Source organism: Salvia splendens, chromosome 9, assembly GCF_004379255.2.
Source record: "Salvia splendens isolate huo1 chromosome 9, SspV2, whole genome shotgun sequence".
NCBI lineage: Eukaryota > Viridiplantae > Streptophyta > Magnoliopsida > Lamiales > Lamiaceae > Salvia > Salvia splendens.
The window spans coordinates 7,827,155-7,845,525 of record NC_056040.1 but is presented as its reverse complement, the minus strand read 5'-3'; the positions used below and the strand labels follow the sequence as shown (position 1 = coordinate 7,845,525).

General features: G+C 39.0%; 1 protein-coding gene and 1 pseudogene across 2 annotated transcripts; one reads left to right on the top strand and one right to left on the bottom strand.

The window, feature by feature from the left end:
• The first annotated feature begins 4,804 nt into the window (after positions 1 to 4,804).
• On the top strand, positions 4,805 to 9,083 carry LOC121749084 (annotated as a pseudogene).
• LOC121746923 (serine/threonine protein phosphatase 2A 57 kDa regulatory subunit B' beta isoform-like) lies at positions 8,849 to 12,885 on the bottom strand. 2 transcript variants are annotated; one of them, XR_006039088.1, is made up of 3 exons: positions 11,072 to 12,885; positions 9,290 to 9,754; positions 8,849 to 8,947 (listed from the first exon to the last, which is right to left on the bottom strand). XR_006039088.1 is itself a non-coding variant. In XM_042140883.1 (2 exons), exons 1-2 carry the CDS (start codon positions 12,203 to 12,205, stop codon positions 9,428 to 9,430), a joined length of 1,461 nt encoding a protein of 486 aa, XP_041996817.1. In that variant the 5' UTR covers positions 12,206 to 12,885; the 3' UTR covers positions 9,064 to 9,427. The 2 variants fall into 2 exon arrangements, 1 of the variants encoding a protein (XP_041996817.1); XM_042140883.1 differs by lacking the exon at positions 8,849 to 8,947 and having other exon boundaries at positions 9,064 to 9,754.
• Positions 12,886 to 18,371: the final 5,486 nt, after the last annotated feature.

Sequence of the window (18,371 nt, the reverse complement as noted above, 5' to 3'; positions counted from 1 at the left end):
CTCACCGCGGAGCCGAACAAGGTAAATATGTACCCAGATTGTGAGCGCCTATTATCAAGGTTAGCTGCATAATCTGAATCGCAAAACCCAATAATGCTATCCTTATCTCCTTCATTCTCTGATTTGAACATTATTCCCAGATCACTACTTCCTTTGAGATACTTGAGAATCCCTTTCAAAGCCAACCAGTGCTCTCTTCCCGGACAGGACATGTATCTGCTCACCACGCTTACCGCATGAGAAATATCAGGCCTTGTGCATATCATCATATACATCACACTCCCAACTATGTTGGAATAAGGTATCTGGCTCATCTCTCTTTCTTCTTGCTGATTTCTGGGACATTGTGATTTGGACAGCTTAGTCTGTTGTGATAGTGGAACTGAGGTTGTTCTACTCTTGTCAATCTGATATTTGCGCAGTACTTTCTGAATGTAGCCTTCTTGGGACAACCACAACACCCTCTTATCTGCATTTCTGAATATATCCATTCCCAAAATCTTGCTAGCACTCCCCAGATCCTTGATTTCAAATCCCTTTTTCAATAAGGCTTTCACCCTATCTAGCTCCTGTCTATCTGGTCCAGCAAGCAAGATGTCGTCTACATATAATAGCAAATACACAGCAGGTCCCTCAAACTTTGATTTGAAGTAGACACAACTATCATATCTGGAATTTATAAATCCCATACTCTGCATATGTTCATCAAACTTGATATGCCATTGTCTACTTGCTTGCTTCAAACCGTATAGACTTTTCTTTAGTAGACAAACCTTATCTTCACTCCCATGTATCACAAATCCCTCTGGCTGATTCATGTATATAGTTTCCTCAAGCTCTCCATGAAGAAAGGCTGTCTTCACATCAAGTTGGTCCAAAAACCAACTTCTTTGAGCAACTATAGCTAGCAAAATTCTTATTGAGGCATGCTTTACCACTGGAGAAAATACTTCATTATAGTCTATTCCCTCCTCTTGTGTGAACCCCCGAGCTACAAGCCTAGCCTTGAACCTAATCTTGTTCCCAACCTCCAACTTTTTCTTGTATATCCACTTACAACTCACTGGTTTTTGTGTGGAAGGTCTCTTCACAAGCACCCATGTCTTGTTCTTGATCAGGGACTGTATTTCATCTATCATAGCCTCCATCCACTGCTTGCTCTCCTTAGAACTCATAGCTTCCTTGAAGCTTGAAGGCTCTGCATACTCTATGTTTTCTGCAACACATAGTGCATATAGCAAGTATTCTTCTTCACTGTATCTTGTAGATGGTTTAGGGATTCTTCTGACCCTATCTCTGGCTAGAACATAGTCACCCAAATCCTGCTGCTCTTCTTCAGGGTTCAAGACATCAGCATCTGCTTCTTCTTGTTCACTATGATTTCCCATCTGCTGTTCAGGCTCAGCAATTCTATCTGCTCCAGAAACCTCCACCTGAACTGATTCCTCAGCCTCCTCAGGTTCTGGAACACCCATCTCCACCATCCTCTCAGGCTCTGGTTCTTTCTCAGAATGAGATGGCCTCTGGCTCTCTTGAGCCTTTTCTAGAAATGGCATCCTACTTTCTTCAAATTGCACATCTCTAGAGATAATAACTTTCTGATTTCCTGGCTCTATGCACCACAGTCTGTAGCCCTTCACTCCCTTTTGGTATCCAATCATCACACATCTCAAGGCCCTTGGCTCCAACTTACTTTGCTTGATGTGTGCATAAGCCATACAACCAAAAATCTTCATATTCGAATAATCCATGGCCTTTCCATACCATCTCTGATCAGGAGTGTCAAAAGCTATAGCTGAAGAAGGACTTCTATTGATGAGAACTGCTGCCATACTCACAGCCTCACCCCAGAATCTCTTAGCCATTCCAGAGCCAAAGAGCATACATCTAACTCGCTCTAGGATGGTTCTATTCATGCGCTCAGCAACTCCATTCTGTTGGGGATTAGATGGAGATGTCCTATGCCTCTTCATACCTTTCTGCTTGCAGAAAGAATCAAACTCCCCACTCAGAAATTCCAGCCCATTATCAGTTCTTAAACACTTCAAAGAACACCCTTTCTCCACCTCCACTTCCTTACACCACTCCTTGAATTTCATGAATGTCTCTGATTTTTCCTTCAAGATAAACACCCATAATTTTCTAGAAAAATCATCAATAATGGATAGAAAGTATCTACCTCCACCCAATGAAGCTGGTGTAGCTGGGCCCCACAAGTCACTGTGGGCATAGTCTAGTGGTGACTTTGAGCTGTGAATTCCTCTTCCATAGGGCAGTTTCTTACTCTTTCCGAGCACACATTGCTCACACAAACCCAACTGCTCATTGGGATTTTCCAGCTTAATCAGCTCCTTCTTGGCCAATTCTTTAATTCCAGTTTCTCCCAAGTGTCCGAGTCTGAGATGCCACATTCTTAAGTCTAATACCTGCACCAGATTCACAGATCCAGTAACCACACTTGCCTTTAGATAGTATAGGCTTCTCTTTCTCTCAGCCATCATAACAACATCACCATTCTTGACGATGTTCATAATCCCATCAGATAATATGCAATTATATCCTGCTGCATCCAACACTCCAATAGAGATCAAATTCCTCTTAATCTCTGGAATAAACCTCACACCAGTGAGTAACCTGATGGAGCCATTATGAAGTCTAAGCCTGATGGACCCAATTCCTCTGATTCTGCATATCTGGTCATTTCCTAACAAAACTGATCCAGCTGCATTCTTGATTTCCTCAAAATGACTTCTAGTTGGACACATGTGGAAGCTACATCCAGAATCCATGATCCATGGAAGTTCTTCCATGTCCTCAGTCACACACAGAGCCTCCGGGACCACCAACTCTTCTGCAATATCAGCATTGTTCTTGCCATTCTCTTCCTCGGCCTGCTTCTTCTTCCAAACCCAACAATTCTTCTTTATGTGGCCTGGTTTCTTGCAGTGATGGCATGATCTGGTCTCTTTCCAGTCAGCTGTCTTGTTTTTCCATGGCTTCTTCTGTGACTTTCTTTTCACATTCTTCTTGTGATCAGCAACACTCAGACTCTCAGACACCATTTCAGTGGACTTTGGATTAGATTTCTGGATTTCCTTGAGCTTTAGAGCAGAGTACACCTCTTCATATCCAATCTTGGACTCTCTACCAAGAAGTATAGCATCCTTGAAATGCTCATAACTTGGTGGCAAGGAATTCAACAACATCAGAGCCTTGTCCTCATCTTTAATCTCTTCATCAATGTTCTCAAGATCATCGATGCATTTCCCAAATTCTTCGAGCTGTTCCAACACACCTTTTCCATCAGCAATCTTGAAAGTGAGAAGTTTCTGCTTCAGGTGCAGCCGATTTGCCAAGGATTTGGCCATGTATAATGACTCCAACTTGGACCAAACTCCAGCCGCTGTCTCCTCCTTTGAAACTTCTCTGAGGACTCTGTCATTGAGGTTGAGTATCAAGGTACTATATGCCTTGTACTCTCTGTCTTGAGCCTTTGCCTTCTCCTTTTCATCAGGCTCGGGCTTCTCCTCCTCACTACTGCCTCCACCATTTAGGGTTTCCCATAAACCCTGTTGCATCAAGATTGCTTTCATCTTCAGCCTCCATAGGCCAAAATCATTTCGGCCTGTGAACTTTTCAACATCAAACCTTGCTGCAGCCATTATTCAAACAGGTTGAGCGCCTTCTTGATGAAACAAAGAAAGAACTCCCAAAACTTTATGCCTTCTCGATCAATTCAGTGGACGAATTTCCCACAGACGGCGCCACGTTGTGAAGAACGAACCTACGGTTGTGATGATCGAAATGCAAAATTAATGAAATGACAACATGCAAGGAAGAACACAAGCGAATTACGTGGTTCGGCGTAAGCCTACATCCACGGGCAGAATCTGGTGTGTTTCTTTATTGATCACTCGAGAAATTACAAACATAAGAGCACTCAAAACTCTCAAGAATTTACAAGATGGAAAACCCTCAACTCGCCCGAAAACTTCTTGCTTCGAGAGCTAAAAACGCACAGCTGAAAGATAACACTTCCTCTCTTGAATTCTCTCTCTATCACTTTTGATTTCTGTTGTTGTTAGTTCCGGAATGAATCGCAACTCCCTTAAGAAGTATCGATCAAGAAAACCGCCGAACAGCTTCCTTTGCCGAACAGCTTCCAATTGCCGAATAGCTTCCAATTGCTGAACAGCTTCCTTTTGCCGAACAGCTTCCAATTGCCGAACAGCTTCCAATTGCTGAACAGCTTCCAATTGCTGAACAGCTTCCTTTTGCCGAACAGCTTCCTTTGGCCGAACAGCTCCTTTTGCCGAACACGGTTATAACCGTTTCCAACGGCTAGTTCCTGTTTTGGTTCCCAACGGCTATTTCCTGACTTGATTCTTCCACCAGCTCAATCCGATCTTGATGAGCTCAAACACTAACAATGTATCTGTAGATTAAATAGTAATTTGAATCCGTGAAGTTATACATGTCATGCTGAATTTGACCAACAATGTAACTAACTGCCTAGCTACTTTTAGATGCATTGTGATTTTAATTGACAATAGTACATAAAATGGTCACTTGGTTGTTACTCACCCTTCTATATTTATACAAATTTCCAATTATAGCTCAATGTATTCACTAAATGCACCCTTATTAAGTTGTTAAAATTATGTTCATGTGATTTCCTCTGTAAATGGGTGATAGTATACATTACTTTGACCACTATAAATTAGACCCCAATGTAAACAAAAAATTACAATAACCTCATTAATTCGATCATCATCTACAATAATACATATATATAGCGTGAGCCATGGATTACAATACCAAATTCCAAAAAGCTGTCCTATTAATTGTTTTCATAATAGGAAGCATTGAGGTTGCAAAGAGCTGCACCTTCGTCACTCCTAAAGTTATTGTTAAAGTACATAACAGCCTATCATCTTCATCACCAGTCTTGCTACTGCGATGCCGATCTGCTGACGATGATCTTGGGACGCACACACTCTCTCGAGGGGATGAGTATAGTTGGAGTTTCTGTAATTCCTTCTTCGAGAATACTGTATTCTCATGTGACATTCAAGCTGGTTTCAAATTTACAGGTTTTAAATCTTTTGACTCAAATGAGAGACAATACCAGTGTCCAAGCAATATGTGTACTTGGATAGTAAAAGACGATGGTGTTTATATTATGGGGGAAAGAAAGGCTATTTGGTGAATATTGTAACTCATTTCATCCTCCAAATAAATAAATAAATAATACAGTTTGAGATCTAGCTTTATTTATGTAGTACATATTTTAGAAATGAAGATGTATGGTTTTTAAAACTAACAAAATCTTGTTATGTGAATAGGTATAATGTGCAAGTAAGCCTTTTGATTTGATATAATTTATTCTTTTACTATTTAATTACTGACCAGGATATGAAAGATCTGATTAATCTTAATTGGTGCTGATCGATTCTCATAGAGACAATGAAATTGTTATTTGATCTTGCTTCTACCATTGGCATATAAATAAATGATGTACTATAAATAAAAATGAGATGGAATTAACTTAGAAGCAGGAATCACTAATGTCTAATCGTATATAGAAATCATAGCATACCATATGTTGAAAATTGATATTTTTGGTGAAAATTAAATTTGAAGCTTGAGCGGCCGGTAAATATTTTGTACTGTTTGGGTGATGCTTTTAATTGGAAAATAAATTGAGTGTGTATGTTACTAATATAATAGTGGTTTAGTTAATATGTGAGAAAGTGAAAATGGATAATCATATTTGAAATCATTATTAGTTGAACTTTAAAATTAACTTTATTTATTTCTTTCTTAGTATTAAAATCCATTGTCTTTACAAGAAATCAATAAATCAGGTAAGTGGGAATTTTAACTAACAACAGTAGTCACAATGAATTGAAAATCAACAATCTCTAAGTTGAATAAGTAGCCAAGAAAAGACTCGAAGAATCAACAATCTCTAATACACAAAATAAAAGACTGAAAGAATAAACAATCGCTACTAGAACTAGAAAGCATAAAAGTTGATATAATCCAAAAAACTAAATTAATTAATCCTAATCGAACAAATTTTTGATGACGAAATTTCATAGATTTCCGAATGATGATGAGTCCCGCTTCTGATTGTGTATCTTCGTGTTGGTCGAGACGATCCATGTTGACGATGAGGGAGTAAAGAAGGCAGTAGAAGAAGAGCACCGATGCGATTTGATGATGGATTTCTGGTGGTTGAGGCGCTCCGATGGCGAGCACGAATCGGGCTGCAGGAGCAGGAAGAGGCACAATGGCACCACAACAAGCAAACTCCGGGCCATGGCAGTTGTTAGCCTCTTCCGTGTCATCGTGAGGAGGAGGAGGAGGACCATGATTGCCTCTGCGAGAACTACCCATTGCAAGGCCATTGATCTTCAGAGAGATGACTGCCTTTGATCACTACAATATTGAGGTATATATTGGGAGTACTCCATAAGAAAGAATTACGAAAGTTCGTTCGCCAAGTATGGTAATTATATTTATTTACCTTCTTCCTTCTAATTGTTGGCAATTGAAACATAAAATGAACATAATAAAATATCCCACATCGGTGTACACAAAGAACTTAATCCACTATATAAGTCTCATGGGCCTCTCCTCCTATCACCAATTGGTTTTAGGATGGAACCCACGGATTTCTATCATGGTATCAGAGCGGGTCACCGATTATGGGCTAAAATTGACTGACCCAGCAGTATAACTGGGCTGAAACCGAAAAAATGACTGACCCAGCAGTATAACTGGGCTTAAAATTTGGGCCAGTGGTCCTACCGATCGGAAAAAAATTGGGCCGATTGTCCAATCGATCATAAAAAAGTCCAACCCCTTTGATCATAAAAAAGTCCAACCCTGGACTTTGATCATAAAAAAGTCCAACCCCTCTCCAACCCTGGACTTTGATCATACTCCAACCCTGGACTTTGATCATAAAAAAGTCCAACCCCTCCAACCCCTCTCCAACCCTGGACTTTGATCATAAAAAAGTCCAACCCCTCCAAGGGTCAAGTCCAACCCCACCTTGAAGGGTCAAGTCCAACCCCAAACATAAAATGAACATAAATATCCCACATCTTTGTACACAAAGAGCTTAATCCACTATATAAGTCTCATGGGCCTCTCCAAGAAAGGAAATGTATAACCACTATCACTAATTAATTCCACTTTTTAAAGAAAGGAAATGTATAACCACTTTCTTCAACCTTACGCTCTCTCATCAGCACCCTAATCCTGATTTTGTGGCTCTACCAGTCACAAGGTAAACACACACACAACACTCAAATAAATTGTTACGTTTGAAGAATTAAATTATTTATGAGATTTCATATTTTCAGTTTCAGTTATAGTTCATGCATATATTTGTTGCAATTACATGAAACATTACATTATCTCATACTTAAAATTATGTTAAAATCATGACAGGAGTGTGAATGAATCCATATCGAAACGTCGCCAAATTCTTGAAACCCCCCTTGAGCAAGGCAGAGTCACAGTGCCTGACTGGAAACCCCATAGACGACTGCTGACGTTGCGACCCCAACTGGGGAAACAACCGACAATGGCTGGCTGACTGAGCCATTGGCTTCGGGCAGGGTGCAATGGGGGGCAAAGGGGGTCGTTTCTATGAGGTAACGGACTCCTCTGATCACGACACAGTCAGCCCGATCCCTGGCACCCTTCGCTATGCTGTCATCCAAGAAGAGCCCCTCTGGATCATCTTCAAGTCCAACATGGTCATCAAGCTCAAGCATGAGCTCATCTTCAACAGCTACAAGACCATAGATGGCCGTGGTGCCAATGTGCATCTATCACGGGGAATGGATGCATCACAGTGCAGTATGTCAGCAAAGTCATCATCCACAATGTGTGGGTTTACAACTGTATGCCGTCTGGGAAAACTAATATTAGGTCAAGCACCACACATTTTGGCCACAGGGGGGTATCGGATAGTGATGGCATAACAATCTTTGGTTCGAGGAACATATGGATTGATCATTGCACGTTGTCACTGATGGATTGGTAGATATCACCATGGGATCTACGGCTATTACTGTGTCGAATAACTATTTGTCTGATCATGACAAGGTCATGCTGCTCGGGCATGATGATAAGTACTTGCCCGACTCAAGGATGCAGGTTGGTTCTTTTGCAAAACAATACAATCTGTTCCTTTTGAATTCTTGATGATAGAGACTCGTTTGTGTAGGTCACTACAGCATTCAACCGGTTTGGAAAGGGGCTCGTCCAGAGGTTGCCGAGGGTGAGGAGGGGCTACATCCACGTGGTGAACAACGACTATTATAAGTGGGAAATGTATGCGATTGGCGGAAGTGCTAGCCTGACTGTGAATAGCGAGGGTAATCGCTTCACTGCATCAGATGATCATAATGTTAAGGAGGTACAATGCTGCTTACATTGCTGGTTGAATTTGCTGCCATTTATTTTGTGCAAATTTAAACATATGCATGCTACATTGTGTGTATGTGGTACAATAGGTGACAAAACATGAGGATGCCAGTGAAGGGGAGTGGGCCAACTGGAATTGGAGGTCGAATGGGGACTTGATGTTGAACGGTGCATTCTTCGTGCCATCCGGTGACGGGGCTAAGCCGCAGTATGCCAAGGCCTCGAGCTTCGACCCTATATCGGTTAACCAAATCGACCAACTAACCATGAATGCCGGTGTTCTTGGTGGCACGAGGTACACACAAATCTTTGCATCTTTCACAAGACACGGCAGAATTTCTGAATTTTTTTCTGATGGAATTATAATTCAGGGACACCGGTGTATCATATGGTGGTGGCTCCATCACGTTTACAGGCGCAGCCCAGAGAGAGTCACCACGGCCCAGCAATTTGTTTCTGTCTTCCCTAATTATTCTTATATTGTATATCTCCACCATTCCTGGTGGATTTCTATGATCAACATCAGTCATTTTTATATATTGAGGTGCAAGATTTTTGTGGGGACAAACGTTAGATTCCAGAATCTAAACCAGTTGCAAAAGTTAACAATACAAATGAGACAAGTTGAAATTTGAATAATCGCCAAAAAAAAGTGGCATACATTCTTTCATCAAAAGCCTCATAGCTTGATTTTAAGTCTTATTCTTTTAGAAAATACAAAAACCACAAAATAATTATAGATTACAAAAACTATCATTATTAGGATGGAAAATAAAATGAAATGTTGCAAAGTACAAGCACAAGAGAATGGCATTTGTGTGAAGCAGAGTAGCATACTGACCTCAATTTTGTAGGTTTTTTCCTTCCAATCATTTTGATTCCCATGAGCTGCTCCTACTTCTTAAGAAGTGAAGGAGCTTTGCCACTGACTGCGGAAATTGTTTCACAATCATCCTCAGTTGTATGTTTTTCAATTCCACTAAATGACGATCATGCTTTCTTCTCCAGTAACTTGAGAAGCAACCTCTTCCAATTTCTTCCAAGTTAACTCACGATTGTGTTTAAGTTCTCCAGCTCTTGCTTGCTTTTCGTCATGCTGCATCTGACATTCTTCAAATAACTCGGGATCCATCTCTAGAAACATTCTCCTGACATTGGAGCTCAAGCCAATGATTGCCTGGTTCCAGTGGCCTCGTATGTTCTTTTCTAGCGCATCAAATATGATAGGTAAAATAACGCTCCGATTTTCTGCAATCAGACTTACTATGTGCTCATTGTTCCACCAAAAAAGAGCCCGTTCAGCTACCTACCAAATAGGAAATCATGGCGGTTAATTTTGAGGTTTAAAATTGTGCAGACAATGAATTGGATCACAACAACCATACAGAGAAGTAAATAATTCAACAAAAATTAAGACTGCACTAATCATTTAAATGCTCTCTTCGTCTGATGAAAAGCATTCTCAAAGGGAAAATGCCATCTAAGGGAAGTAGATGGCCAAAATACATGCTTCTGGATGTGTATGTGCAAGAGTTGGCATATAAAGATATTTTCAGAGACCATCTCAGCTTTCACTGAAAAGCAATGAACCAATGGTTTGACCCTAAACATGGCTATATCAAATCTCACAACCCAGCCACAAATCATAGTGCATTGTACAGCAATATAGCATGGTATCTCATGAAGTTTCTATATGAACCTTTAGAACTACAAGGAGAGGAAAAGCATTGATATATATTCAACTACACACATGAATTCAGATCTCCACCAGAAAATTGTAAATTCACCTCCCCCATCCCCCAACTCATTCTTACTCTTCATCATATTCCATATACACCTCTACAAGAAACTCCTAGTGCACAATAAAACTATAACCAGCAAAAGTAAAAGGGTTGTAAGCAGCGCACAAATTCAACAGTAGATTTTACAGATGTCCATGCCATCATGATAAGACACTTATCTACTTCAGTTTCGTATCTCTTATACCTAATCATTTTAATCAGCTGTCATGTTCCCTGAGATTACACCGACATTGCTGCTAAAACAAAAAATTCATCGATGTTATTTACTTCTGGAAAGTGAAAATATTATGTGATACGGACCGATCTTGGAAGGTCTACCACCGAGGAAATAGGAGAGTTGTTTGGCCGTTGGAGAAGAATAAGGGGACAGGCCAAACTGAAGCAGAAACCGGTGGAGAAGAATAAGGAGGCAGCAGAGAAGTAGCTGGAAGGAAAAAGGAAGAAGCGGCAGTCCAGTTCCTATTTTTATGCTTTTAGTTATTGACTTTCGAGTATAAATAAATGTAAGCTAGGGAGTGGAAATCATCTTGAATAGATCATTGTAATTGGACGACTTGAGTCGTAGGCCTCTGCGGAGGAGTGTTCTTCTTTATTCGTCTGGCAATACAAGTGATCGGATTCCTAGCATTACTATCTTTACAATTTACATATCCTAAAACAGAGCATAACTCGTGCTCCCTCCCTTCCTCTCGCCTTTCACTCCTATCATTATGGCAGCAACACTATATATCAAAGAGAACTAGTTGAAAGAACCCTTTTCTAAGTAGATATTGCAATGTAAATACACAAAGTCCAGGAAGGGTGCATGAAAATCTTCAAACCTGGAAATGTGAGCTAGTGAGGCTTCGTCCAATTTGTCTAAACAGAGGTACCATGCAGCGCTGAAACTCTGCAGGCTGTGTAAACTCCAAAATCTCTTCTAGTTCCCCAAGGAAGAGAACTTCCTTACCACAGTTTGTGACTGGCCAAAACTTCAGCACTCCTCTAATGACAGTATCAGCCAATCTGTAATCCTTCTCAACAAACTGTGTTATACAATAGGACAACTGCTGATGGTATAAAGAAATACATTTAGGCTTGTGCAGTGGAATAAGTGCCCGTACAAGGAACAACTTGTGTTCTTCTTTCATTGGCAGTGCAAACCCATTAATTATACTTCCGAGAATCTCCAAAAGCTCACCAATCCCATTGTACCTCTCGGTCTCAAATATGAACTGATAAAAAATGTTGTTTATCGCATTCCGTATAAAGGGTCTATGAACCATAAATCTCCCATATATGCGGTGAAGAATTGTCTTCAAATACTCCCGCTCCCTCATGTCTTCTGAATCAAACAAATCAAGCAATTTAAGTACGAACGAGTGGTCAAGATACTTCTTGGCAATCTTAGTGTCAGTTTCTGATGACACCACATACTTTAAAAGTAAATCATATACAAATTGCAAGTGCGGCCACGAAGGGTCCATGAACATCTCATCTTCCTCAGGATCTCCACCCTCTGAGCCAGTGTTCTCATGTGCAGCCGGTGGCAAACACCGGAAAATATTCACAGATATCATCTTCATTAATTCCTCCTGCATCACCTCATTCATTTTACACGATCCCGACTGCACCAAGTCAACGAGTTCTGCCAGAGTTTGCCTCTTGATCTCCTTCTCCCGCACAGACTTAGTCGGATCAGTAAAATTAAATAGGAAACAACATATTTGAAGTTTCCGAATGAATAGATTGTGCCGGTCAGCCATTGGAACATCCCTTAACATAGGCAAAACATCAACAGTACCCGGGTTCGGCGGGATGTTGGAAAGGGTCACATGCTGAGGTGTTGCAGAGGCCAGTCGAGATGCATGATTGACAGTCACACTAGAAGCAGACGACGACTGGGATATGGGGGCCTCTATTGCTTCAGATTTCCAGGACTTCCTCTGCCCCCTTTTCATTATCTTGTTCAGCATTGTGATCCTCAAACCAAACAGGAAAGAGAAATCACACAAACCGCAGGAACAGAAATCGCCTAAAGCAACAAACTATCACACTACTCAACTTCACATTTTAATTGCTCTTCCAGTAACTCCCAATACAAAAGCAATGAAAGCAGATGGTGGTAAAACTCCGGGCCCGTAATCTCAAAACCTAATTAAGTCATGATCAATTACTAAAACTAACAGGTAACAACATAGAAACGCTTCTGCCGTATGAAACTATGAATCAAGTAGAAAAATATGCTCGTCCCTACTCTCCGTGCTTGTGCAAAATCGCAAACAGTTCGACAGAAACAAAATACCAGAGAAATACTTGAGAAAATAGGAAAACCAATTAGGAATCAGCGAACAAAGCCAGTATCCGATCAGTTCCGTCGAACTTAGAAAGCAGTGTCGCGTTACAGAATCCACGAGTTAGAGAGCAAATCACACTAATTCTACTCTCAAAAGCAGCACCAATTTTGCGGAGGCAGAGGCTGTAGAAGAAGAAGATGAAGAAGAAACGGATATGATTTGAATTAAGTCACCGCCGACGAGGAAATTGAGGACTTTAGGGCTTGTTTTTTGTTTTTCCTTAATCTTATTTATTTATATGGTTTCCATTGAATTTGATTTTCCATTGTAGTGGCTGCTGCTCTCCACGGCTTCCTTTTCAGTATTCATTTTCCTGTTTCCTTTAATATTATCTATTTTCTGAGTTCGAGTATTATATTTTTACATATCGGATAAGAAAAGTCAAATGTATTGAATAGGGATAATTATGCTATCCAAATGCCTATCTTAATACCGTCTCATCCCTTAACTATTCATTGAATATGAATAATTATGCTATCCAAATTTCTATCTCAATACCGTCTCATTCCTTAATTATTCATGGGTCTCACTGCACTTTTTACCCCATCTCTTAACTAAGAGACAACACCTGCAACCCTTCATCTCTTAACCATCTCATACCTTAACTATTCATTCAATTTCATTTTTTATTTTTATTTCCAACAAATTCAATTAATATTTCATTGAAATATTAAATTAATACTAATAATTCATAAAATCATTAAAAACCACAAAAATTACAACATCCGAAAATACGAAAAATACATAATTGAAATCATAATATTACAATTTATTGAAATCCGCATAATCATGGAAAGTGATGCGGTGATCGTCTAACGGTTGCCAAATTTGCCCAAATGTGCTCCTTAGATCCTCCTGGAGTTGGGCGTGGGCGATAGAATCACGTGTCCTTGCCCGAACACATATTCGCTCTTGCAAAGAAGAATGCACTCCACTGCGAGGTGGACTACTTGGGGTAGAGCTTCCCGGGGTTTCAGGATCGAACCAATTTTCCGCATTAGGTCCTTTGTCAGCGACAATCATGTTGTGCAAATTATGCACGTATACATGATGTCTACCATATATTCTACATAAACCACGTACGAGCCAGAGATTTGATAATGTGGAATCGAGCTTGTAGAACCCCGAACGCTCTCTCCACATCCTTGCGAGCAGCCTCTTGCTTTTGTGCAAAGAGAGCTTGTTTTTCGTTTATCGACCTGTTGAACATCTTCGCGAAGGTTGGCCACTTCGGATAGATGTCGCCGGCAAGATAATACCCCATTTTATACTGGCGGTTGTTAGCGGTGAAGTTGATGGCCGACGCTTTACCATTCAAAACTTCGCTGAAGAGGTCGGATTGCTTGAGCACGTTGATGTCGTTGTTCGATCCGGGGACCCCGAAAAATGCATGCCAAATCCATAGCCGGTAGTGGATGTCTTTGTGGCCGCTCATGTATGATCCCCTCCACGCCAAAGGGAAATTCTTCCATTGCCAATGCATGCAATCGACGCTGCCAAGCATCCCGGGGAATCCGTGCACTGTTTCGTGAAGTTGGAGCAGAAACTGACAATCTGCGGTGTTTGGCTTCTGGAGAAATTCGTCGGTGAAGGCTGCCCGGACGCCTTTGCAGAAGTTCATCAAACACAGTCTCCATTTTGTCCAGTAGCAAGCTAACATATTGCTGGTACATTTCTGGAGCGTCGTGAGACTGGGACGACCAATAACGTTGATGCCTTCTTGGAAGTACTCTTCCCGGGCCGCCAATGTATTTGCGATATGCAGAAATAGCTCCCGCAGCATGCGCAAACGGCGACGGAAGTAGGTATCTCCCCATACCGGATTCTCATAAAGTAATCTCGTACCAACCTTGCGGCGGCTTCCTCCCGGTCACGATGAATGTATTTCCGGGGTTGCATTTGACGCGCCGCGACTTCCTCCTCCTCCCTACGTCGATCTGCTTCTACCGATTCTTCCATCATTCGACGCATTTGCTTAAATGGATCCATGAATGAATTGAATTTGGGAGAAGAATAATGTTTTGAGATGAAGAATGAGAGTGTTTGATGAGAATAGAGAGTTTTTTATGGTGGATAATTTGTGGGAATGATTTGATATTTATAGAAGTGATTGGGGGCTTAAAAAATAGAAAAAAATAAAATAATGGAAAAAGGCTATAAACGGCTAGTATTTTTGGGGGAAATTTTTTCTCGATTTTTTTTTGAAATTTAAAAAAAACAAGTTTTTTTCAACGAATATAAACGACGTCCACTCGCGGGCCGGTGAGTGGGCGTCACGGCCGCACGGGAGCTTTCCACGTGGCCAACGCGGGTGGCGAGCTTGCTTGCCAGCCTCCTCTCGGCAACGAGCCAGCGCTTTGGATGCTCTTAGAGGTGCTCACGGTTCCGGATCCGGCGGTTACGGTTATGGTTATGGTTCCGGTTCCAAAACCGCCGGTTTCAGTTTCGGTTCCGAACCGACGGTTTTTATGGTTCCGAACGGTCGATTTTTTGCGGTTCCGGCTTGGTTTTCCACGGTTCCGGCACGGTTTCGGTTTAAAATTTTTGAACCTGAACCGAACTACGGTTCAAAAATCGACAGTTTCGGTTCGGGTAAAACTCACGGTTTCGGTTCGGAACCGTAACCGGCGGTTACGGTTTTAACCTCCGGTTTGATAAACCTTGGACAGGCCTAGGGATAATGTATTAGGATAATATTCTTAAAAATTTATCATATCAAAAAATTTATTGGTAGAGTTTAATGCTGATTTTATAGATACTCATTTATCTTTGTAGTTTACCCATTTTAAGTTTAGTTCAATGCTCGATTAGAATGAGATATCTACCCTGTCTATTAAACGGTTATATACCATGTGATGTCATAGTTATCGTATTTGCTTCTATATGGACTAACTTGACACACGATACTTGTATCATGATGTGTTGCAAATGATTTTGATTTATCGGTATCTCTTACTTAATCATTACTCAAATATTTACTTTGTTATATGATAATAATTTCTGCAAGGATATGTACATATTATTGATATTTAAAATGAACTAATATTTACATGTCACTCATTTATTGTAATTGGCTATAACAAAGTCAAGAAACATAATCCGAAATAAACAAAGTTGAACCATTAGGAAAAAAACACTACGAATTCAACGAATCAGATTCACATATGAAATTGCAATTTGGGATGCAATCAGTGGCGGACACAGTAAGAGGTGGGGAAGGGCTTAAGCCCCTCCCAAGAGTTCCATTTTCTTGGTTTTTCTACTTTAAAATTTTTTAAAAATTCTGAAAATCATCTTCAGCCCTCACTAAAATATTGTTTTAGACGACTAAATTAACAGATGTTGAAAGGTAGGGAGGGGCTGAACGAAATTTAAAAAATCGAAATTTACAGAGGTGAAAATGTAGCAACAATGGTTGCCGTGTGGTTGAGGAAGGAGAAGACAGGTTTAAAACAAATATTAATAATATTATATTACTCCTATTACTAAAGAGCCTTGTAAAATGTGTAAATGTTGACAGCTGGTCACTTAAATGCTCTCGTTTCAATATATTTTGATTTTGTTTAAAATAAAGTACTGCTTTAAAAATGTACCGTGTAAACTATATTTAGTAATTATGGATTGACCAAAAAATTTTAAAATGAACATCAACCAATAGAAATCTAATTGTATGAAGTCACGACAAAAATCATCATTTACAAAAATTAATTTTAATATTCTTTCCATGTAATCTATGTAAATTAAATAATTTAAAAGTATTGGACTAGTTTTATATTAAATGTTTATGTATGTGTTATGTGTATAAGTGTTGTGTTTGTAATTTTTCATAATATGATATACTCCCTCTGTCCCTATGTAGCAGAGACGTTTCATTTTGAGCACTCATTTTGAAAAAAAATAATAATAAATAATTAAAATAGAAAAAATGTAAAATAAGAGAAAAAATAATGTTGAGAAGACTCTTAACTATATTATTCTCTTTTTTACTTTATTTTTTTACACTTTAGCTATTTATTATAATTTTTTCAAAACCAGTGCTCAAAATGAAACGCCTCTACTACAGAGGGACGGGGGGGGTAGTATTATTATATATATGGGGAGAGTGATTAATTGAGAACTAAATTAAAATTAGAACTTGATAACTTATCAGTTTCTCGATAATAATTCGTTGATTCATGAATATCAGTTGAATTTTATAATATTGAAAAATAACAATTAATATATACTATAATCAACGAGTGATAAGTTCTTAAATTCCATTTTAGTTTAGTTATCAATTGATCACAATTATATATATACACTTTCTTGTCTCATAAAAATAGAGATTTTAGTATCAGTTTTTAAGAAAAAGGAAGAAAAAAATAAATTAACATTAGTAAAGAATGAAACTCACATTTTAACAGTATAATGTGTTGTAAAAAATCTCTAAAAATAGAATTGAACTGCATTTTACGGACGAATCAGACAAAAAAAGAGACTATTTTATGAGGACAAAGGCACTGGTAATATAGTAGAGCCCCTGCCAATAAAATTTCCTGCGTCCGCCACTGTTCCAAAGTCCAACACCCACAAACCAGCCCAGCTGCCCCATCGGGTTTGACTTCGATTCATGAGAATGCCTCTTTTAGTCGATGGACTAGATCCATAGGGTTGTAATCATAGTACAAACAAAACACAAACTTTGATTTAGACCGTTTGAAAATATTAACGGATGACAAAATAGCAGCAGAAAATGTCAACATGTTAACATCAAAATCTTGAAATTTTTCAATGTGTTGACACTTTGTTGAGGAGTTTTAGTTTGTACATTATATATTATATATCACTACCCTAGGTTCATAAACTTTGGCATGGTAGTACTCCCTCTCTCCCAAGATAAGTGATGCACTTCTTTTGGCACGGGAGATGAATGAAGGAAAAATCTGGAAAGATTAAAATTCAATTTATCTATATTTAAAAACAAAATTTGAATAAAATAAAATGCTAAAATTAATGTCTTAATCCTATGTAATAAAACGGACACTAATCTTGAAAATATCTTCAAACGATGACCATATAATAAACTTTTATTATCTGAGAAACATTTTGTTCTTTCAGTTAAAAATTATTATTTCGCAGCCGGGTTAAATGAGTTTGTATTTACAACGCTGGCTGTCGACTTTAATAATTGACAGGTATGGTTATATTTAAAATATACTAGTAGACATATGATCCTATTTTTTTTACATTTCTCATATTGTCACCAGCCTTAAATTACTTTTCTATTAAAAATGTTGACCGTCGACTTCAATAATTGAGCAGGTATGGTTATATTAAAATTATACAACTAGTAGCTACACAAATGATATTTATTTTACATTTCTCATATTGTCATAATGTCATTAAATAAATAGGGATGTTCAGTACTAGATTTATCAATTTACTTTTAGTATTTGTCTTTTACTAAATGTTAGTCCATAAAATCATAAACTGGCCGATATTTAATTTATATACGAGCTTTAAACTTGGTTACGTTGCAAAATTATGAATTTAGGTTTTGTAGTGAGTTGTCCAACTCATATCAGAGAATTCCGGTATGTCCATATTTACCTCCATTTAATAATAGAGAATTCGGACACAAAATGTTAGAATTCCAACAAAGTTCAAATATATATAATTGACTGATTGAGCAGATTATATGGGCGTGCATCGTGGCATCGTTAATCAATGCGCTGCACATGATTAGCAATTTCTTTTAACAAAATCCTTTTACTTCGGCTTCCAACCACAACTCTACTATCAAGTC

Bases quoted from the DNA above. Each gene is read 5' to 3' on its own strand.
- LOC121746923 (XM_042140883.1), bottom strand. From the start codon at position 12,205: ATGCTGAACAAGATAATGAAAAGGGGGCAGAGGAAGTCCTGGAAATCT. The intron at 9,755-11,071 runs GTTTGAAGATTT...CCTATTTGGTAG, and splicing joins TCACTAGCTCACATTTCCAG to GTAGCTGAACGGGCTCTTTT.